At 33.5% G+C, this 24,648-nt stretch overlaps 1 protein-coding gene across 1 annotated transcript in view; it reads left to right on the forward strand.

Annotated features, from left to right (window-relative positions):
• Cylc1 (cylicin 1) overlaps window positions 1-24,648 on the forward strand; it is a 41,947-nt gene that overhangs the window by 14,293 nt on the left and 3,006 nt on the right. Inside the window, exons 3-5 of the mRNA XM_063245566.1 lie at window positions 18,151-18,191; window positions 19,671-19,789; window positions 20,971-22,800. Coding sequence (XP_063101636.1) covers window positions 18,151-18,191; window positions 19,671-19,789; window positions 20,971-22,800 — 1,990 coding nt within the window. The remainder of the gene's footprint in view (window positions 1-18,150; window positions 18,192-19,670; window positions 19,790-20,970; window positions 22,801-24,648) is intronic.

Genomic DNA, 24,648 nt, shown 5'->3' on the forward strand with positions numbered 1-24,648 from the left:
AAAACTACTCCCAGACACATAGTAATCGCCATCCCAGGAATTGAACAAAAGAATAGAATATTAAAAGCTGTAAGAGAGAAAAGACAGATCACCTACAAAGGAAAGCCCATCAGAATCACAGCAGACTTCTCAGCACAAACAATAAAGTCAAGAAGAGCATGGAACAAAGTATTTCAGATCCAAAGCAAAATGATTTCCAAACTAGGCTGATGTATTCTGCAAAACTGTCCTTCAAAATGGATGGAGAAATAAGATACTTCCATAACAAAGAACAGCTGAAAAACTACATCATCACCAGGCCAACCCTGCAAAGAATACTGAAAGGCAGCCTAGATGCATCTAGGAAAAAAACCACTAAACAAAGCAGACAATTAAACAGAACCGAAAAACAAAGATGCAACAGCAGAAAGATAACATGTCAACAATAAACCAATATATAACAGTTATAACCATTAATGTAAATGGTCTCAATGCACCAATTAAAAGAAACAGACTGGCAGAATGGATCAAGAAATAAAATCCAATATATGTTGTCTACCAGAAACCCATCTAACCCAAAAGGATACCCACGGACTGAAAGTCAAAGGGTGGAAAACAATACTTCATGCAACAGGAACCCAAAAAAAAAAAAAAAGCAGGGATGGCTATTCTGTTTTCAGATAATGTGAAATTCAAGCCAATAATGATCAGAAGGGATAAAGAAGGTCACTACAAATTGGTTAGGGGAAAACTCCAACAGGAAGTGATAACTGTCTTAAATATATATGCACCAAATTACAGAGCACCCAGTTATATAAAACAAGTACTAAGAAAAATGAAAAACCAGGTTAACAGTGGCACAATGCTAACAGATGATCTTAACACCATTGACACCAATGGACAGATCAACAAGACAGAAAATCAGCAAAGAAATTAAAGAACTGAATTGGACCTGTGAACAAATGGACTCAATAGACATATACAGAGTATTCCACCCAAGAATAACAGAATGTACGTTCTTCTCAGCAGTCCATGGGTCATTTCCTAAAATGCACCATATATTAATTCACAAAACATATCTAAATAAATGCAAAGGGGTTGAAATCATCCCTTGCATGCTATCGGAACACAGTGCTATGAAATTAGAAATTAATGATAAAAGATACTACAAAATTCCCACAAACACATGGAAAGTGAATAACACACTCTTGAGTAATCAGTGGGTCACAGAGGAAATCAAAGGATAAATTAAACACTACCTACAAGAAAATGAAAACACAAATACAACATACCAAATCTGTGGGATGCAATGAAAGCTGTCCCTAGAAGAAAATGTATGGCACTAAGTTCACAAATCAGGAAAACTGAATGAATACAAATAAATAACCTGATGTTACACCTCAAACATCTAGAAAAAGAAGAGCAAGTCAAGCCCAAAGCAAAAAGTAGAGAAGAAATTACAAAAATCAGGGCAGAAATCAATGCAATAGAGACTAAAAAAATCAAAAAAAAAAAATAAATGAATCAAAGGGTTGGTTCTTTGAATGAATAAATCAAATTGATAAGCCCTAGTCAACCTTATTTAAAAAAGGGAAGAAAAAGCTCAAATTCATGCAATAAGGAATGAAAGAGGAGAAATCACTAAAGACCCTATAGAAGTACAGAAAATCATCAACACCTATTTCAAAAACCTCTGCTCTCAAAGGTTTGAGAACACAGAGGAAATGGACACATTCCTAGAAGCACACGAAGTACCAAAGCTAGGTCATGAAGAGGTAAAACTGCTAAATAACCCAAATTCTATTAATGAAATCGAAAATGTAATTAAATCCTTGCCTACAAAGAAATTCCAGGCCCAGGCAGATTCACTGCAGAATTCTACAAGAAATACAAAGAAGCCCTAATGCCAACACTCCTCAAACTCTTCAATGAAATTGAAAGGGAAGCAATCCTTCCTAGGTCTTTCCTGGAAGCAAATATTACTCTAGTACCAAAATCTGAGAAAGACCCAATTAAAAAAGAGAACTACAGACCAATCTCCCTAATGAACACAGATGCAAAAACCCTCAATAAAATATTGGCAAATAGGATGCAGCAAATCATCAAGATGATTATATACCATGACAAAGTGGGATTCATATCAGGCATACAGGGATGGTTCAATATAGGTAAATCAAGAAATGTAATACACCATATCAATAGAGCCAAAAGTCAGAACCACATGATCATTTCTATAGATGCAGAAAAAGCTTTTGATAAGGTCCAACATTCATTCATGATAAGAACTCTGCAGAAAATTGGAATAGATGGTCTTTAACTCAGTATAACAAAGGCCACCTATTACAAACCAACAGCCAATATCATATTAAATGGCCAAAAATTGAAGGTCTTTACTTTAAAATCAGGCACAAGACAAGGATGTCCCTTATCACCGCTCCTATTTAATATAGTACTGGAAATACTGGCCAGAGCAATCAGACAATAGAGAGAAATAAAAGGCATAAAGATAGGAAAAGAAGAAATTAAGCTATCATTATTTACAGATGACATGGTACTCTATATAGAAGATCACCAAAAGTCCATTGAAAGAATGCTCAATATAATAAATAAATTTAGTAATGGAGCTGGTTATAAAATCAATACTCAAAAATCAATAGCATTCCTATACACTAAAAACAAAGTCACAGAAAGAGAAATAAGAGAAGGCACACCCTTCATACTAGCAAGCAAAAAAAAAATGAAATATCTAGGAATTACTCTCACAAAAGAAGTGAAAGACATGTAGAGGGAAAATTATATTACACTGAAAAATGAAATTGAAGGTGATCTCAGAAAATGGAAAAATATCACTTGCTCATGGATAGGAAGAATAAATATTGGGAAAATGGCCATTCTCCCAAAACCTTTATACAGATTCAATGCAATCCCGATAAAAATACCATCAACATACCTCATAGAATGTGAGAAATCACTCCTAAAATTCATCTGGAGTGAGAAGAGACCTAGAATAGCAAGGGAAGTTCTAAGCAGCAAAGGCAAGGCAGGAGGTATCACCATCCCCGACTTGAAGTTATACTACAAAGCAACAGTAGTAAAATCAACATGGTACTGGAATCAAAACAGAGCCGAAGACCAATGGAATAGATTAGAAGATACAACCACAACTACAAACACACTCAACCACCTTATCTTTGATAAAGGGGCCAAACAGGTTCACTGGAAGAATGACAGTCTCTTCAATAAATGGTGTTGGAAAAACTGGCTCTCTATATGCAAATAACTAAAACTAGACCCATGCCTTTCACCATATACTAAAATAAAATGTAAATGGATCAAAGATCTAAATATTAAAACAGAAACATTATATCTATTGGAAGACAAATTGGGTAAAAACCTTGAAAATATAGGTGTAGGTAGAGAATTTATGAACAGGACTCAAACCGCACGGGAAATACTTGCCAGAGTCAATAACTGGGATCACATCTTATTAAAAAGTTTCTGCACATCGAATTAAATCTTTAACAGTGAAAAGAAAACCCACAAACTGGGAAAAATCCTAGTGAACTGTCCCTCAGACAAAGGACTTCTGTCTACAACATACAAAGAATTTTAAAAAATCAGACCCCATTCAAAACCCCATCCAAAAGTGGGCATCGGAGTTGAATATAACAATTTTCAGATGAAGAAATACAAACAGCAAATAAATATGTAAAAAAATGTTCAGCATCACTAGTCATTAGAGAAATGCAAATTAAAACCACACTGAGATTTCATCTCACTCCTGAAAGAATGGCCAAGATCAAGAAAACAACCAACAACAAATGCTGGAGAGGCTGGGGGAAAAAGTAACTCTCCTGCACTGTCGGTGGGAGTGTAGAATGGTGCTACCATTGTGGAGGTGAGTCTGGAGATTTCTCAGAAAGCTGAGACTGGAAGGACCATGTGACCCAGCTATTCCACTTCTAGGCATATTCCCAGAAGAACTTAAAGCATCATACCACAGTGATATATGTGCACCCCCTGTTTATAGCAGCACAATTTGTAATAGCTGGATCTTGGAAACAACCTAAGTGTCCATCAACTGAGAAATGGATAAAAAATTTGTGGTATTTTTATACAATGGAGTATTACTCAGCTACAAGGAAGGATCACATTGAGACATTTATAAATAAATGGACTCAGCTCGAGACCATACTTATAAGTGAAATAAATCAAACTCACATGTATAAATACTGAATAGTTTCCCTTGTGTAAGAAACGATAATAATACATAGAAATATGTGGTTATCATGATTCCCAGTCACAGTGGTTTGAAGCCATATAATGTTTTCACTCATTAATTGGAATGCTTTTAATTTTGGTTGTTTTATTTTATTGTCTGTGATACTACAAATAACTATTTTGAAGAAAATAAGAATGTAATAGCTAGTGCTGATTTAATATCATCCTGTTTTGAAGTTTTTTCTCTTGAAATTCTGTATTACTTCTAGCCTTTTACTGTTTTGCTTCGTTTAGTTTTATTTTTCTCTTTAAATAAAAAAAAAGAAGGAGAACTCTCTAGATACATACTTATTTTCCAAGTTGATGTACTTTAGTGCCTAAATCCTGAATCTCAGAAGGATTTATTTGTTGGTCACTACTCTGACATTTTTTGAATATTCTATTTATTAGAATAATTTTATCTAATACATCTAAGTTTTTAAATTAACTAGCATAAATATTTGACATTTTTTAAAATTTCTACTCGTATCTTTGTTATCATTTTCCTATATTCTTTGTCTTTAATTTTCTCTCTGTAGCTATCTTACTGGAAAGCGGCATAGGTCATATATTTTAAACATCTCCTTATTTTAACATGAATTTGAGAATATAAATTACTCTCAGTCGTTTGAATTCCAGTAGTAGCTAAATATTACACATTTCCTTTAGATATTCCAAATATTGTTGAAACATTTTCTATTTTTAAATGATTCCCTCATTTCGCCTGAAAACACCATATCCAATCTTTAAGATAAGCTGTTTGTCACTTGCTGCTAACAAAAATTTTCTCTTTATTTTCGATCCTTCAGAATTTGATTATATAATTCTTGATGAAAATCTCTTTATATTTAATCTATTCAGGATTTTTATTCTTCATAAACCTAGATATTTGTTTTCCTTTCCAGACATGAAACATTTTCTGTAAATTTTTAAATTTCTTTCTCTTTTTGTTCTTTCTTGAAAAACAATAGTACTCAGATTTTCGTTAACATTGCTACAGTTGTCATTGGTTTCCTCACACATTTTCAGTGTGGTTCTTTCCTGTTGTTTTTCTGATTCCTGATTCCACATGACTTGTTTTCATTAATCATTGATTTATATTTTTATTAATTTTATTAATACCATTTATATAGATGCACTGATCACATTTGTCATAGAGAATATGTACCTATATGTGATACATTTTTGTTTTATTATTTACTTAGTCTTTTTGAGACAGGGTCTCACTATGCAGTTCAGTTTGGCCTTGAGCTCTTTGTGGCCAGGCCTGGTCTCAAACTCACAAAGATCCTGCTGTCTCAGCCTCCTGAGTGCTGAGTGCACCACCACACACAGAAAATGATATACCTTGCTTCTTCCCTTTTCCCCATTCTCTTTCCATCCGTTCAAACTCAATTCTCTTAATTATTTATAAAGCCTTGCCTTTCTTTACGTTTTTTTTTCATTTTTTGATTTACTTTTACTTCCTTATGATCACAGTTTTCCTTTCCTTTTGAAAACATTCCTCTTCTTTCACAATATTTATTAAAACTTTGGCTCTTCTTTAAACTTTCTCACACTAGAGAGACAATGTAATATTTACACATGCATGTCCAAAGTATTTCCCTTAAGAAAGTTCGATCCATTTAGCTCTGATTGATTCAAATTTACCCATCTTTATGGCTGAGTAGTAATCTGTTGTATTAAAAAAGTTACATCTCTTTTATCCATTCATCATTTGATGTGCATTTGTGTTGCTTCCACTATTTAACAGTTACAAACTGTGCTGCTGTAAATATGGGTGTGCAACTACTGTAATATGATGCTTTTAATTTTCCTGGGAAGATTCTCAGAAGAGGAATAGGTGGTCAAATGAGACATCTAGTTCTAGTTTGTTGAGGAATCTCTACACAGATTTCCATAGCATTTGCACCAGTCTACATTGCCTGGAATGATAAAGAAAGCTCATTTTTTTTAACATTGCTGCAAGCATTTGTTATTGGTTGATTGTTTGATTCTAGTCATTGTTATTTAAGATGCAATCTCAGTGTTTTAATTTGCATCTTTCAAATAAACAGTGGTGCTGAAAACTTATTTGTATATTATTTTGTATATTATTTGTATATTATTTCTTCCTCTTAATATACTTATTTTATATTATTTCTTCCTCTTTGTCAAAGCAGTGTGCATTCATCTCATGTCCATTTTTTGGGTCTTTAAATTTGGGGGATCTGATTTTTTTCAGGTATTTATATTTTACATATTAGTCTTGTTTGAGGAAGAACTGGATAAGGTTTTTCTCATTCTGTGTGATGTCTTTTCAATCTCTTAGTGATTTCTTTTTCTGTGAACTAACTTTTTATTAAGATGAAATCCCAGTTGTTGATTTTTTGTAGCATTTCTCTTGCAGAAGGAGTTTTTTCATGAATTCTTCACCTACACTTTTGTATTCAAGAGTTCTACCTATTTTGTCTTGCAGTAAATTTAGTGTTTCTGTTTTAATATTTAGATCTTTAAATCATTTTTATTTTAGTTTATTACATAGTGATAAACATTCACTCATTCTTTGTATTGTTTTCTTAGTCTCAATTACATTAATTTCTGATTTTTATAATTTCCTTCCTTGTATACGCTTTGGGTTTGATTTGTTCTTCCTGTACTTGAAATTTGAGCTTCAGCATTAAGTTATTTTATCTCAGTCTGTTTACCCAATGTGAGAATTTAATTTCTAAATTTCCACTTAGGACTTAAGTTATGGTATGTTTTATAGACATTTATCATTTAATTGTAGGTACTATTTAATTTATTCTCTAATTTCATGTGTGACACATTGATTATTCAGTAGGATATTGTTTAATCTCTATTTATTTATTGAGTTTTTTTGGTTAGGTTTGCATTAATTTTAAGTTTCAATACACTATGGTCTCATAATAGGCATGGAATTATTTGATTTCCTTTGAGTTTCTTTAAGCATATTTTGTGGACTAGAATGTGGTCTACTTTGCATAATATCCCTAGTGCAACTCCAAAGAATGTTGTTTGGTGAAACACTGTGCACATCTACAAAGTGCATTTATTGACAGATTTGGTTCAGTTCTGATATTTTTATTCTGATTTTTTTGTCTGGATTTTATTTCCTGATAGTAGTGTATTAAAGCTTCTCATTACAATTGTGTTGGTGCTCATTTAATTTTTCATGTCTGTAATAGTGTCATCTTGTAGCTTTCCCTTAACAGGTATGTAATGAGAGTCTCTGTGTTTTTGTATCAGTTTTGCCTTGAAATTCATTTTTTCTGCAAATAAAATAGTTCCTCCTGCTTTTTTCTTGTCTTCTGTCACATGAGGTTTTGTTTACTACCCTTAAGATTTTAGTCTATGAAGTTTTTCAATTTAATGTGTTTATTATATTTATCATATTGCTTGATCTTATTTCTTGATCCATTCTGCCAGTCTGTTTATTTTGATTAGTGAATTGAGACCACTGAAATTGATGTTTATGACTTGTATGTATTAATCTACGCAAGTTATTTTAGTTTTCTGTTTTTATCTCCTCATGCTTTCTTCCATTTAATTGTTTATCCTGCCTGGTGGATTATTTCTATTGTCTTTTGGGTATTTTAGTCTTCATTATCTCTTTCTAATGTACACTTCAGAGCATTTTGGAAGACTGGTTTGGTGATCACAAATTTCTTAAACAGTTTTTTGTCATGAAAGTATCTTATTTGTCCAGTGGTTTTGAAAGACAGTTTTCCAGATACTCCAATCTAAGTTGAAATTTGGTTTTCTCAGGATTTGAAGTATTTTACTCCATGCTTTCCTCAACTAACAGCTTGTGTTGAGACATCTGTTGTGATTCCATTGGGTTTTCCACTATAGGTGATTTTTTTCTCAAATAGATTTTATTATGTTCTTGTGTTGAAATTCTGGAATTCTGATATTGTACGCCTTGGTGCGGATTTATTTTGTTCATGAATAACTGGAGTTCTGTATTGTTTACATATCCATATTTCATACTTTTTTCCATCCTTGTGCAGTTTTCTGCCACTACTACTGGTAACAGGTTTTTAAATTCATTTGCATTGACTCCTGCTTTTTCATTGATTCTGATCAATCTCATGTTGTTCTTATTTGCCTCACCTTGCAGTTTTTGAATTGTTTTTTCATGTCATCTAACTATTTTTAAGAGAGCTTCCTTTTTGTGATCACTAATCCTGATTCAGTTTTCTATTCAATTTAATTCAATCCATTTTGTAAATTTTGAATGATGCTTGTAATTTCCTGAATATCTGTTTGAATCTGTTTCATGGATTCCAATTGTTTCCTAAGATAGACATTCATAGTTTCTATCATTTTTCTTTGTTCCTATATTTTTTAAATCTAGGCCTAATTTAGATTTGATGAGCAAGTCCATTATTTTAGTTATCATATCTTTTTTAACATAATAGACTATTTCTTTTTTGATTTCTTTTATAGCCTCATGTATTTGTTTTCTAACCTCTGCTACTATCACATTAGAGAATTTGGGTGTGTGGCGTCTGATTTCTTCTATTTCTTTGTTTCTTGGATTTTTCATGTTTGGTTGCAAGTCTAGGGCTGCATTTTGCTTCTGTGTCTTGCAATTTTATATGTTTTATTTAATTTTGTTGTTCATGCTGATTCTTGTAAGTTTCTTATAGAAGATAGCTTTGTCATTACTACTTAGGTATCCATAGACAATATATGTTGCTTAAAGATATCTTCTAGGTATAGGTGGTTCTTGGCATTTTTGTCTGTCCCAAGATTTTATCTTTCCTACTTAATAAGTACAAAATGTTGCCATTTATTAGGCTAGCAGCCAGTCCTTTTTTCTGCTTGATTTTGGTGTAGAATATGATGCCAGACAATAGCAGTGTTGTACAAGAGAAGAAAACTGATAACAGGCATGACATCTAGGCTAAAGTCATAGAATTAGCAGTAACAATGACATCAATCACAGCCTAGCTACTGACATACCATGAAAACTGTTAACTTGATACTTTTATACAACGTTATTCAGGAGTGATTTTATATCCTGTGGTGGGAAACATAGGTGGTATAGGAAACAAAACAGAGAGGTAAATTAAAAGAAATGTAGTAGACAATAGGCTGGGGGAAAAACTATGAACATCCAGATACTGGAAAACCGGAGAAGAGAACAGGAATGAGAGACTGAGAGAGAAAGCAAAAGATTATCAATGCAGATGAGGAATACTAGAGAAAAATACTCATCCACATATGACTGTCTTAAAATCAAGACACATGGTTGAGGAAATAGAGAAAATGAATAGATCACAACAAGAATAAGAGATGCAAACTTAAACCCCGTAAAAGAAAAACTACTTGTAACCTGTCTCTCTCTGAGTTTCTCTGTTGCCTCAGGTAAATACAGCCTGAGACATCTCCCAGTTTGTAGTTGCCTCCTCCAATAATGTAGGCTCTCTTTTCCAATTCCACTGATATGTCTCTTTCCTTTCTCTTGCTTGTTGCCAGGAATTGTGGGGTGGGGTGCTGTGGGCTGTCTGCTCTTGTCCTCACCGCAGAGACACTCAGTCTCACTTTGATCTTCTCTGCCTTAACTGGAACCCCTGATGACAAAAAGATTAGAGGTGTACTCTGTGGCTGGTGAGCGAGACACAGATGCACAGCATTTAAACACATATGGCTCTTGTCCTGTGAGAGAGAAGACTAGGGAGAGAGGATTGAGGGAAACCAAGTAGTCTTGACTGCCTCTGAGATAGCAGCAGGAGCAGTCAGTCAGTATCCCTATTTACCACAATGGTGTGATGGAAGTACAAGACAAGTTTTACCAGAAATCAGTGAGTGTAACAACACACCCTGCCTATTCTGAGAGTATATTTCCTATTTAGAGCATCTGGATGAATCCTGCCTCCTAATCTTCTCTGTCTGTGTTTCTTTTTGTTAGCATATCAAGGCTATCTATATTAGAGATTACAGCCCACCTTCTCTGAATCATCTCTTCTATTTTATGTTTCTGCTATGATTTGTACACTTTTCTGCTTCATTCCACTGTCTGCCCCATTCATTGAGGCCTCTCTGCCACTGGTGCTGGAATCCTGGTATTTTATTCTCTCTCTCTCTCTAGAATGTTCTTCAGTATTTTTTGTAGGGTTGGATTGGTGGCCATGAACTCCCACAGTTCCTCCTTGTCTTGGAAACATCTTATTTCTCCATTAATTTTGAGAGAGAGTTTTGCATGGTACATCAGTCGGAGTGGTTGAAGGTTATTTTCCTTCAGGACTTGGGACTATTTCCCCCCAGGCTCTTTCTGATTTGATAGTTTGTGTTGATAATTCTTTTGTTATTTTGATGATTTTTCCTTTGTCGGTGATCTGCTTCTTTTCTCTAACCACTTTTAATATTCTGTTCTTGTGGTGGATTTCTGGGATCTTGATTATTATATGTCTGGGTGTAGATCTGTTTTGGTTGTAGTTGGTGGTAGTTCTGTGTGCCTCGTTTATCTGGATATCATTTCTTTTTCCTATGCTTGGGAAGTTTTCTTTAGTTATTTCTGTGAATAGCCTTTTAATTCATTTGTGGTTACTCCTGCTTCTTCACTCATGTTTTTTTGTTTTAAGTTATAGATCCTCTTGTCATCTTCTAGATTTTGAATTGTTATTTGCTGGTTCCCTGTTATTTTTAATAGGTCTTTTCTTTCATGATCACACATCGTAAATCTCTCTTCAAGTTTTGAAAGACTACCTTTAGTTTCTGTCAAAGCATTTTTGCCAGCTTTCCATGGAGTTTTTAATTTCCTGGTAATCTCTTTGGGATCTGTTTCATGTATTCTAGATTTTGTTTATATTTTTCACCTAAGGTTTCTCTTCTTTTTCTGGGTTTCTCCATTCTTCCATCTGTGTCTCCTTAAGAGCAGCATAGCATTTCTTTTATTAATCTTTTTATATCTTGCCTCACTTGGATTAGAATTTCAGTTTTAAGTTTGTCTATGAGGTCATGAAGGTATTTCTTTATGTCTGCTGATGTTGTGGCCAATATTGCATGATTGCTGCACTGATTCTCTTCTGTATTTACTTCTCCTGGACTTATTTTCCTAGGGTCAGTAGCTGAAGGTTTTTCCTTGTTTCTTTGTGTTATCACATTTCTGGTTTGTTTCAGACATGTGTGTGGTCGAGGTCTCAGGCCTCTCCATATTGCTTATGGTTTTTGCGAAGTGTGCTGGCTGGTGTTTTGCTGCTCTCTCCAGTTTGCTGTTGTCTCAGGTGCATACAGGGACTGGGGGCTAACTGCTCTTCTCTGAGCCGGGCAACTGGCAAGTTCCTTCAGCAACTTAGGCTGTGCTATGGTTGACATCACAAGGGTTGGGACAGTTTTGTTCCTGGCTATTGCATCCCAACCAGGGGCATGACTCAGCCCCAGCTGATTTCACCAGTCCCTTCTGAGCCAGGGGTGGCTGACCGATGCCACCGTGGCTCCAGACTCTTCCCAACTCCAAGTTGTCTTCCAGCTGGCCTCACCCACCACAGGCCTCAAATTCCAGCACTCCTCAAGAATTAATGCAGTGCTCCATCTTGGCTTCATTCCACGCTGTGCCAACTCCTCCCACCTAGGGCCCAGGACTCACCAACTCCTGTTTTCAGTGGCCATGGCATCAGTGCAACCTTGAATCGTCTGACTCCATGGCATGCCCATCACAGAGTAGGAAGGGTCTCAGTGAGTGCATCTGGCTGCAGCCCTCCATCTGTGTTTTTCCTCTCTCTTGCTATTTTTCTTCTTCCTTCAGTTTCCTCGTGGGGTCATAAGAATACCTCTCCAGTCATCCATCCCTCTTCACATTGTCAAATTCCAGAGTCTGAGCTGTTTTTCCCAGAGAGGCTCTCTACCCAAATATCTAGCAAGCCATCTTCTTTTCTCCAAGGCAAGAGTAATTGATCCCAAATCTGGCCTGTTTGGCTTGAGCTAGACATACTTTTTCAGTTCATTCATTTTTTTTTTTTTTGAGTCTGCACAGTATGAGGAATCTTGCTCAATGTGCATGTGGTAATGCCACTGGCATCCCTGTACCTTGATTACCATTTTGTGAAGTCATATGTCTACAAGTCTCTAATTTTAGATTTATTTGGGCATCTGAATGTGTACCCCCCTTCTTTTTCTATTACCTGTGCTTTAGTTGATGTTCTCTGAGTAGTTCCAACATCAGTCTTCCTCTTCTCAGTTATGTTGAATCTCTTCCTCCTTTGTTTTTCCCTTGAGTGAGTCATCTGCTGAATATGACTTCAGAATTTATCAGTTTTCATAGACTTCTTTAGCTCAAAAAACAATTTCTATTTTCTTATGTTTTCCATCTTTTTGTACATTGCTTTCCTTATTTTGTTCAGTTGTCTATCTCAACTTGAAAATTATTTTGAATTAATTTTCAGGCAGTTTAAAATTTTTAGATTTAGGGTGAATTAAGAGCACTTTATTTTGTTCCCTTGATAGTGTTATATTCTCATGATTATTTCTGACCTTGACAGCTATTTACTGTGCTTACAAATTTAAAAAATAAATCCGCATTCTAGTCTTTATAGAATGCTTTTCAAAGAAGACTTTCATCTCTGAAACATTCTGGAAAGGTCATTTATCATAGTTCACAGGAAAGAGTTCTACTAGAGTGGGGTGACCATGTCTGCTACAGCAGAATGAAGGGCATGTCTGGTTTCATGGAGCTAGACCCAGATACTGTCCTCTAAGAGCTGTTTTGCACCCTGTATTCATGGTAATGGAACTTTAATTTGAGCATTTAGAAACTGTTCAGTGGCTGTGATGGTCTTAGTTTAATACAGAGAGTAACCTAGGCCCTGTGTCCTTATGTTTGTTTCTAAGTCTGGGGCAGCAGAGAAGATCTTTGTTTGCATGGCCTGACCTAAATGCTTGGTACTGCTGAGATGGATTTAATCTTTCAATTTTCTGGGATAGAATTACACCCTAGGACAACTAGAGATTGAGGTTTTGGAAATACACTGAATTTTTAGGTTGGCTTAGAACTGAGGAAATTTGGAATTCTAACTCCAAGAACCTGTGTCTCTGTGGCCTGGCCTAGTACATGGGTCCAAAAGGAAAGAATAATTCCTAGACATATGGTATTGACCTTATGCAACAATGTACTCAGATCATCCTGGAATCTGGGTCTAATGAAACAAGTATGGATCCTCTGACTGCTGCAGAAAGACATGAAGCATCAGCCCAGAGACTAGAACCACAGAACTTAGTCTTTTTCTGAGTGAAATGGGAGCCTATGTCTGAAAAGGCTATCCTAAAGCCCGACTCCCCAGGTTTCAATATATTGTGTTAGTTTGTAGTTGCTGGCATGGATCTGAGATTTAAAAGTAGTGACCTGTTAATATGATGGAGCTAGATATAGCATATATTCAAGCTTTTCCAGAGTCTGTGACTGTTGTGAGTGGTTTGGCACTAGGATAAACCTAAAATCTTTTTTTTTTTTTTTTTGTCTTTTTCATTTTTATCGGTACCGGGAATCGAACTCATGACCGCCTGCTTGCAAGGCAGGTGCTTATGCCGCTGAGCTAAATCCCCAGCCCCTTAAAATCTTTATCCATGAGGGGAATCCAGGTAACAGGCTAGCTTAGAACCTAGGCTATAGGAGTTGGTCTGATACTGGCCTATTTACAGCTTGCCTCTAAGATGGCAAGAAGGCTGCATTCATGAGGGATGTGTTGGAGTTTGGATGCATGAATACAGGGCTAGAATAGTCTACAAGGTATGTTATGATGCCTAGAACATAGAGGTCATCGTATCACTTGGGTCCTTTGTGTTGAGCTTAGGCCCTAGTTTCACTGAAGCAAGTAATCCCAGACACTAGGTCTGCTGAAATTAGAATTTTAGTCTCTCCCTGTAAGCAGACAGTCCATGAGTGGCATCTCAAGGAGTCAGTCATGTGGATTTGTAGACACTTGTGTAGTGTTTGAATATCATAGGAGTTGGGCCATAACTAGTGTCCATGCCTGTTGAATAAAAGACTGTAGGTGAACCTGGAAGTGAATATACCTGCATATTCATGTAGTCTTGTACAGATGGTCTATTGGATGAACCTGTAGATTTCATAGGCCTGAAGCCTGGGACAACTGAGGACAACATGGTGATGGTGTGAGGCTGCAAACTCTGTTGAAATAGCCTTAGAACCTAGGACTTTGGAGGTCTTCCTGGAGCTAATTTTACTGGAAAACTCTCCTTATAAGTATCCAAAGCAAAATGCAGGGATCATTTTTTTCTTCCCCTATTAAGATTCCATCACTTTCTCTGTACTGTGATGCCTGGAGTTCAGGGAGAGATGATACGGTTGAAAATATTTTTCCTATACTCTAATCTGGTTTCTTTAGTGCTTAGAAGGAATTTTTAAGTGCCATGCAGAGATAAACAAATTGAAAAACTCAAAAAAGTATTTATACAACAATAGAATAGTAATAGTAAATCTGCTGAAAGTATTTTACTTCCTTTCAATGATTAAATCTTAAATGTTTCATTTTATCATTGCTATTGTGAAAATTATAGTTTCCCTAATTTGTTTCTCAGTGCGATTGTTATTTTGTACAGGAATGTTACTGATATTTGAAAGCTGACTTTGAATCCAGCAATGTGACTCAATTGGTTACTATATCTAGAAGATTTGTTGGAGTTTTCTTAGAAGACCCAAACGCTTCGCCAAATTCTTCTAGTTTTAACATTCTAACCCACTTAAGCTTTGAATTATAACTTCATACCTGGAGTTGAGATGCTTTATGCTTTTCTCTTGTTGCTCAGGATTGTTTTGCCTATTCTGAATATCTTCTACTTTGCTAAAAATTTTAGAGTTTTTTTAGTTCTGTGAAGAATGTTATTTATACTGGGGTTGTTCTAAATCTGTGTATAATTTGGTAATATGACCATTCTGACAATACTGTTTCTGTCTACCCAGTAATAGAGATTGTCTTTTCCTTTACTGTTGTCTTCCTAAGTCTCCAATTTCAGATTTCTACATCATTAAAAAGAATAAATTTGAATATGGTCTAACACAATAAAGACAATCAAAACAGAACAAATAAAGGTGTACAGGACTTCAAAAAAGATAATATAATTCAATGGTTCTTGTTATAAAGCTTAGCCTAATTCCTGGATAACATTTTTGTAGCTTTAAGATAACATTATTTTCCTAAGTCTTCATGGCTTTAGTATTGTTATTGATACATGTGTATAAATTTTGTATCCTGGTACTTTACTGAATGTGTTTATCAGTATGAAGAGTCTTTGGTGAAGATTTTTAAGACTAATATATAAGGGATCATGTCATTTGTAAAACAATATACTTTAGTTCTTTTTTCTGCCTACTACTTTTATTTTTTTCCTGACTTATGTAGATAATATTCTGAGTTCTATATTTAGCATGATTAGTGAGAGTTGTCATGCATTACTTGTTTCTGATTTTAGAGGAAATAATCTGTTTTCTCCGTTTACTATGTTACTGGCAATGGATTACTCATAAATGGTTTTATCATTTAAAGATAAGGTCTTTCTTTACCTATGTTTTCAAGATTTTGATTAAAAATCAATGTTGGAGTTTGTCAAAGATTTTTTGTAGTTATTCAAATGGTCAGATTTTTATTTGGTTCCCTCTGCTTATGTGATTTTCTATATTTATTGATTTATGCATATTGAGCTATCACTGCATTTGTACAATGAAGACAATTTAGTCACGCTGTGTGAACCTTTTGCATTTCTTTGTCAATATCTTGTTGATTATATCTACATATACGTTTGTATACTTTTGCCACGGAGTTTTCTTATTTTGTTAAGTCATCATCTTGTTCTGTAATGAAGTTAATGATGGCTTCTAGAAATGAGTTTGGCAACACTCCTACTATTTCTAGTTCATGGAAGAAGGAGATGCATTCTATCATTATTTCTTCCCTAAAGTACTGATAGAATTCTGTAGCAAAAACTTTATGTTCTCTTCTTTTCTTATTAGTAATGTATTTTACCACTTCCTCAGTTTCATTGACTGCTACTGTTCTGTTGAGGTTTTTATATCTTCTGGATTTTATTTTGAGAATTCATATATGTAGAAATTTCTTCATAGTTTGTAAGTTCTCCAATTACTGGAGTATAATTTTTCAAACACTGTCTTATAATCTAGTTGTCAGAAGTGTCTGTTGTGATTATTTCTGTTCCCTGTTCTAATTTATACTGACATGGGTTTTTTTCCCTTCTTTTGGCAAGCTGCCTATTGGTTTATTAATTTTATTTCTATTTTCAAGTAACCAAACATTTGTGTCATTAATTCTTAATTTCTTATCATCATTATGGTTATTTTTCATTTATAAAATTTGATTTTGTATTTTTCTTATTTTTAGGACTTTTGACATATATCAAAACATTATTTATTTGATATTGCTTTACTCTTTTAATATATCCATTTACAGTTACAAATTTCCCTTTTAGGATAGTTTCCACAGTGTCCCATATGTTTTGGAATATTGTGAACTCATTGTCAGTTGACTTCAGAAATGTTTACCATTCTTATTTGACTTATACTGGGAACCACTAATTATTCAATAATTTATTATTGATTTACCATGCATTGCATAGATTTTATGATTTCTTTTGCTATTATTTTCTACATTTATTCCATAATGAGGTATATAGGGCTTTTATTCCATAATGAGGTATATATCAGAAGTGCTAAAGGCCAAATGATCATGTAGTGAAATTTTTGCAAACACCAAATGAAAAGAGTAATCAACACAGACTTCTGTAACCTGAAAATTTCATGTTCAAACTGACAGCTGAAGACATTACATGTCATATAAATACATTGCCACTAAAAATAGAATTTCCACCAAACATACACTGAGGAATATAAATAAGGGACTCCTAAACAGAGGCAAAGAGGCCACTAGCATTAAAGGACCCAAAGAAATTATACTTCTAATTGGAAAGGTAGTTAAATAAAATGTAAAATAAAAGAATCAGCATTGGAAATATAGGCATAATAAACAAAATTTATAATTTAAATCTAAGTCCAAATATCAATTAAGTACAATAAGTGTGAATGGACTAAATACTAATATAAAGACAAAATATATTTATCTTTTATTTTACTTTTACTTCTATTTATATATTTAAAAAACTCTCCTTTAATGATTTAGTATGCATTTTTACAAAATATTATGAATGGCACACACAGTATATTGTGGTGATATGCTCCAAACTGTTTACTAGTTAATGCATATGATGAACAGAGTTTAGAAAGAAAACTTTCCAGTATGGAGGGACAACTTTTGACTGTGGAAAGGAACACAATTTCAAGGAATATATAAAAGAGATATCCAAATTAAGAAAGCAGTGCAGAATTTCAGCCAGCAGTGCAGAATTCTAAACTATTATGCACCATAGATTTACCGAATTATTATAATCATTAATTTTCTTTTGAAAAGCACAACCTTGAACTATTTCAAAAGCCTTGGAATTTTCAGATTCAAGAGTATTCTGACCAGTAGTTCTGTCACAACTCAGATCTTTTTTTCCATGGATCTGGGAGCAGTTCTCAGACATGTTTATATTTTTAAAAAATAAAACTCACAAATTAACCTTTCTGTTAACTTCTAGTTAAGACTATTAATTTAAATATTTTATTGTTTTATTTTTAATTTTTTTTCCTTCAATAAGTTAGAAGATGCTCAATTATTATTAGAGGCCAGGCTTTGTTCTGTGTATGAGAAGTTACAAGTGAAAATACTTAGACATAAATATACGTGAATTTCACTACTTTGATTTACTGTTATTGTTGTCTAAATATTGCATAAGAAAACCCACTAGTTTTCTGTAGTTTTATAGAATTTTCTAATGGTAAGGGTTAATGTTATTTGTGTTATAAATTCAATTAAATCATTTGCTTTTTAACAGAGAAGAAGTAAACATCACAACATATGCTAACTCCATTTCAAGTAAGAATTTCAGTTTTTGATGTTCAACATTTATTTTTGATAGTCAAATTAGTAATAATTCAATAATGATTTATGTTAAAGTTGACAAAGTAAAATTGCTCTGAATTGGTGTTAAAAATAGTAGATGTGAATATGTAACTATCAAATCTATTACTTGATATGTGTGCATGTGTATATATGTGTGTAAAATATTTCTAACTTTGATATGGCTTTGTACTCACTCATTTAAAATAAAAGATGCATTATTTGTTCTTCTTTTATAATACAAATCAACTGTGCTTGTGTAAAATCCCTTTATGTTAAAAATTAATTTTATAAAATGAAAAACAGGAAATGCAGACAGATCAAGATAGTAAACAGTACATTTCTTGAATAACTGCAACTTTGGAAAGTTTCCTCAGTATATTGAGAAGAAATATGCCTATAATTCTTCAAATTTGCCCATTATCTCATTTTTACCTAGAAATCCTTTAAACAAGTTGGTAACACTGTGATTTAGAGTATGGATTATGCATGTCAATCTTAACTCTGCTACTCATTATTTTTATGATCTGGAGCAAATAGTTTAACCTCTGCTAATAGTTCATTTTTCAATGTTTGTAAAATGAAGAAAATTGTGCTATCTAGTTCAAGTAGTTTGTAAGTATTAAATTAATTGATATGTATAAATGGGCTTAGAACAGAGTCTAACATGTAGTAAATACCACTTAAGTGTCTGCAATTGCACATATGCTGTTATTGTTTGTAAAAATTTATATAGTATTTCTTTAAATAACTGAAAAAGTCATCATATTTGTCATTAACCTCCCAATCTCCAGGACAACTATATTGAGATTCTCCTTCAGTTACTATATTGACACACTTGATAGTTCAGTCTTTCTGATTGTTCCATTTTGTATGTCCCCAAGTATGGGTATACTACACTTTAAATAGAGTGGCAAGATCTGAATTGGATCTGTGACCCTCATCTCTGTGACTAGTGATGTCACCAAATTTAAATGGTTGTCAATACATACACACAATCTTAATCTATCAAGACTTTTATTGATTATGTTAAATATTGTTAGCTACCCTATGACCCACAGAAAAAGTGGATATAATACCACCAATCTAATCAAAATAACATAATAAAATGAACCAAAGCATAGAAAACAAAGGAGGCATCTGAAAGGACTCAGTGAATGTTTCTCTATTTTCAGTCCTATGTTTGATCACAGTATGCTAAAATTATGGTTTAATAGCTATGCGTGAAAATTGACAATACAGAAAATAAAGTAACATATTATTTTAAATATAATCACTTGTTAATTAATTTGACTTTTACTTTCTCTAACTGCTATAGTAATTAACTGTAAACATCAAAGAGAAAAGTTTTGAGTCATGCGTTTAATTTAAATGATATATTTCTTATTTATAGTTAAGTGCTGATGCAAATTTAGTTATTAACTATAAGTTTCTTATTATCTTATCTCATTTTAGCCAATGAACCTAACAGAAAATCATGCAATCAAGAACACTTTGCTTTGACATTTCCCAAACCACCCATGCCAGGCAGAAAAGAGAGATCAAGACTTTCAGAATTACAAATCACAGTTCCTGTAAGTATTGAAAAGTTAAATGGAATATGTTTCTATTTGTACATTATATATAAATATAAACAAGATATATTTACTTTTACTATTCTTTATGGATTTTTCCTTCTTATTTTAGTCTCAAATTTATTAGCACCTTATATGTCCCCTCAAATTCATCATATAGCATTGTATATGCAAGTTAGAGAGACTAAATGTTGCAACTGGAATATCAGTTGGACAATGTTTACCTGTTGCAAAATGATTAAAAATTTGAATCTTAATGCAGGAGTTAATTTTGCTTTCAGGGCCTTCAAATTTTCTTTAGTATGAAGTTGAGGATATTGACACTAACAGATTCTATTTTATTTGCATTTATAAAGTAGAATTAAAAGTTAATTTGAAAAAATAAAAAATTGCATGTGTCACTCCTTTTGATTGCAAAATATTTTGAAAACATCTTCTAAAATGTTGCACTCAGTGTGCTTATCTAAGAGGTATTCCTTTCTATACTGATTCAAGTTATATACTTCTCTTCATGTTCTTTTCTCAACTCAATTCTAAACAATTTATTGTTAGAGTCTAGTATATAGCTGGACAACTATAAAAAAGAAACAAAATCAGCTTTTGTGGTCAATGTTACAATCAGATTTAAACTTTTTGCAGTAAATTTCACCATTACTACACAAATTAACCTAGATCAAATATGTGTTTGTTTTGGTTTTGTGTCTTTGTTTCTTACTGTACTCTACAGTTATGGTGTTAGGTTCTGAACCTAGTCAGAGAACCTTAAAGCAATGTAAAGCAGGTTAGCCCCAAAGACTGAATATATCACATGATTTATCATTGGAAAGTTTACAAGGGATCATTTTTCTGACTAATTTGGGGAAGAACAGTGTGCAAAGTGTTCCAAATAGAGTTCCAAATGACAAAAGAAAACAGTAGTTGATTGTAAAGACAAGCTGTAGTGTATCATGGATTATTGTGAACCTTTTCCAGTCTATATATGAATCCTCATATAAATTATTTTCACTTAAATCATTTTATTTCTAGTATAGAATTAACAGAGATATGCACATACAAAACTGTTACAAGGAAAAAATATTTTCTGATTTCAAATAAATGCTTATAAAGTTACTATTTCAGATAAAAGTAAAATATATAACTTATTTATGAATATTTATCATTACTCTATCTAATTATTTCAGACACAAGTCAGTAGAAAAAGAGAAGAAGATCAGAAGCCAGCTCATACATGGATAAGGCATTCTTTAAAACGTTTCTTTCAATGGCCATCCATTTACCTAACTTTCAAACTACAGGCTCCACCTAGGCATCCTCATTTTTCCCAAACACATCCTATAGAGGCAGAAAATAAGAAATCCAAAAATGATATAAAAGCAGCTCCAAAGAAAGACTCCAAGAAAAAAAACTATTCACATGCAATAAATCCAGAATTTAAAAGCATAGTAAAAAATGATAAAACCAAAAGAAGAATTAAAGGAGATAAATCTCCATCAATATCACCAAATGAAGGAAAACTGATTAAATCAAAGTCAGGATCAGAAAAAAGTCCAGTACTCAAAAATTTTAAGGCAATGTCAAAAAATATTTTAAAATATAAGACAAATTCAAAAACTTACAAGAAGTCAGATACGGAATCCAAATTTAATAAGAGGAATATAAATAAAGATTCTAAGACATCTAACAAAAATTCTGATTGCAAATCAGGGACTTTTTCAATAAATAGTTCAAATATCAATTTAATGATGTATTCGAAGGAGTCTGTCTCTGAATCCACAGATATTGACGTATGGTTAAAAAATTATTCACATAACAATGCAAAGAAACCTCCAAAAAAAGATGCAAAGAGGAGCTCAGACGCTGACTCTGCAGACTCAAAAGATGCCAAGAAAGGTGCAAAGAAGGATAAGAAACCAGCAAAGAAAGATGACAAAAAGAAGGATGCAAAGGATTTAGAATCTACAGATGCTGAATCTGGAGATTCAAGGGATGCAAAAAAAGGTGCAAAGAAAGATAAGAAGCCTTCAAAGAAAGATGACAAAAAGAAAGATGCAAAAAAAGGCGCAGTATCTACTGATACTGAATCTGGAGATTCAAGGGATGCAAAGAAAGTTGCAAAGAAAGATAAGAAACCTGCAAAGAAAGATGACAAGAAGAAAGAAGCAAAAAGAGACACAGAATCTACTGATGCTGAATCTGGGGATTCAACGGATGCAAAGAAAGGTGCAAAAAAAGATCAGAAAGCCTCAAAGAAAGATTTCAAGAAGAAAGATGCAAAAAATGAAGCAGAATCTACTGATGTTGAATCTGGTGACTCAAAGGATTCAAAACAGGGTAAGAAACTAACAAGGAAAGCCAGCAAGAAGAACGATGGAAAAAAAGACACACCTACTGATTCTGAATCTGAATTAGAGTCCAACAAAGGTAAGAAAAATGACAAAAAAGTAAAGAAAGATAGTAAAAATGTACCCATCAAGAAAGACATAGCTTCTACTGAGCTTGATACCGAATCTGAAGCAGATTTTAAAAAAGGCAAGAAAGATGAAGCTAAGACTAAAAAAAGTGACATAAAGAAGGATGCAAAAAAGGCCATAGAGTCTACTGAAAGTGAGTCTGAATTGGAATCAAAGAAAGCTAAAAAAGATTCAAAGAAGGAAAAGAGAGGTTCAAAGAAAGATGTCAAGAGAGAAGTAAAGAAGTACACAGAATCTACTGATGCTGAATCTGACAAGTCACTAAGCAAACCTGCAGCTAAAAAAAGGAGTGATGACTCAGATGCCACATCTGCAGATTCGAGGAAGGGAGTAAATGGACTAAAGAAAGGATTTAGAATGTCATCTAAAAAGACGACTTTCAGTGAGAAACAAAAAGATTCATTTACATGTAGAATTCCTCCATCAAGAGAAAAGGCACCACTGCCTCCTTGTGAGACTTTTCTACCATTACCCAGGGTCAAACGTCGCTGTCAGTGCAAGATGCCTCCTCCACCTCCAAAACCAAGATATGCACCTTTGGTATGTTTGCTTCTGCTTATTTTATAGGTCAAATCATATTTTAAGATGAAATATTGTTTACATTGTAAAATTTTCCATTCTCTGAAGAGCAGTTATCATGGAATAGTGACAAATATGAGACAGTATTAAGATAAAATATACTTCAAAGTGACTCAAAATATTTGAAAAACAAATGTCAAAAGTTAATCAAATGTGCACAATTTAAACTATTTAACCTACACATGAACTAACATTTTTGAGTCCTTATCATTGTTGATACTAAAAAACCAAAATTTACTTCCCAAAAGTAATTAGATCTCCTTTGACTTCTAACAAACTGTCAAGATTTACTCCACCTTCTTGAGAGTACTCTCACTTTATAACATATTTTCTTATTTAACCAAGTAACTCTTTTATTTCTCTTTCTCAATAGTCTGATTTTATAGGGAGACATAAATAGACCTTTCATTTTTTAAGGAAATATCCTGTCCCAAAATGGAGTGTTGACCTCCGTTTCTGTCTTCTTCTGGTCTTTGTTGAAATGTAACCCACTTTAATGTGTTCTGAGCATCACACGTTTCCTCTTTCACTGCCTTTGTTGTCTGTTCTCAGAATAGTAGGACTGATGCAATTTGTCATGCTTAACTCAAGAGATCTGTAAGCATTGCTAGATTTTCATAATATCCTTCTCATATTAATTGTTTCCTTTTTCTCTTCATGCACCACCATTTCTCCTTTCTCTTCCTCTTTCTCCTCATCTTTCCTCTTGTCATTTTCTTATTTGTCTCCCTTGAGGTGTTGATGCTGCCTCTTGTAATCTGATAGGGCTTTGCCCTTACCTTATACACTAAAATTTATTTACATGTGGTTATTAATAAAACTGATTGGTTTTCATTTCACGTAATTCAGTTTGCATTTAACAATTTTATTTCTGTAAATAAGAACTACATTTTATGTCTCTTAAAAGGCCTGTGTATGAAGGCCATGTTCTCTCAACATTCTCAAAAATATTATTTGAGACACAGCTGATTAATACCCTCCTTGCTCTACATTCTGTCCACTTTGAGGCACTAGGAATGAAGAAAGCTTGCAAGGAGTGAGAGTGTACTGGAGATGACTTTTACAATAAATGTACAAGAATCACTAAATGGCTAGATTATTTTCTACAAGCAGTTTTAGGTAAAATATAAAAGAATAAATTCTCTTTTAAAGGCTATCAAGTATGCTCTTTATTGATGTCTACTGCTTGTCTTCTCTTCTTATCTTAGTCTATAATCTAACAGATTTTAAACTAGATTCTCTCCTAGAAGCACATGCTTTACTTCACATCTATGATGCATTGCCTTCCTATTTTTGTCCCTAATGTGTGGTAGCTTTTTATCATGTTTATTCATATTCCACTGCCCCATGTTTAATCGCTGCAGTGACTCAGGGCTTTTTCCTTTATCATCTTCTTATATCATCTACTTATGATGAGTTTGTGAAACCTAATGGCTTTAAATATTGTTATTTTTAGAGGACTCTAAAACTAATCCATGCTTCTCATTTTATGATGAAGTTTCACGTTCTTGTAACTAAATTCTGAAAACTCCCACTGTAAGATCTCAATTTAACATTTCTCAAAACCACTTTTACTCTACTACAAACTAATTTTCTCTTCTAGCCTTCTTTGTTATTTTAAAAGACACCATTTTCGAACAAACTGATCTTTTAACACCTGAATATAATCTGTGTTTTGACTTCTTCTGTCTTCTCACATGCAATCATTCAATCAGATATGGCTGATGTATCATGAATCAGTGTATTTTTCTAAATCTCCATCATTAACATATTGGGGTCTAAATGACATTACTATTATCACTTTTCCTG

This window comes from Cavia porcellus, unplaced genomic scaffold (assembly GCF_034190915.1).
Source record: "Cavia porcellus strain 051 isolate PalLab524CR breed Dunkin Hartley unplaced genomic scaffold, mCavPor4.1 scaffold_3, whole genome shotgun sequence".
Taxonomy (NCBI): domain Eukaryota; kingdom Metazoa; phylum Chordata; class Mammalia; order Rodentia; family Caviidae; genus Cavia; species Cavia porcellus.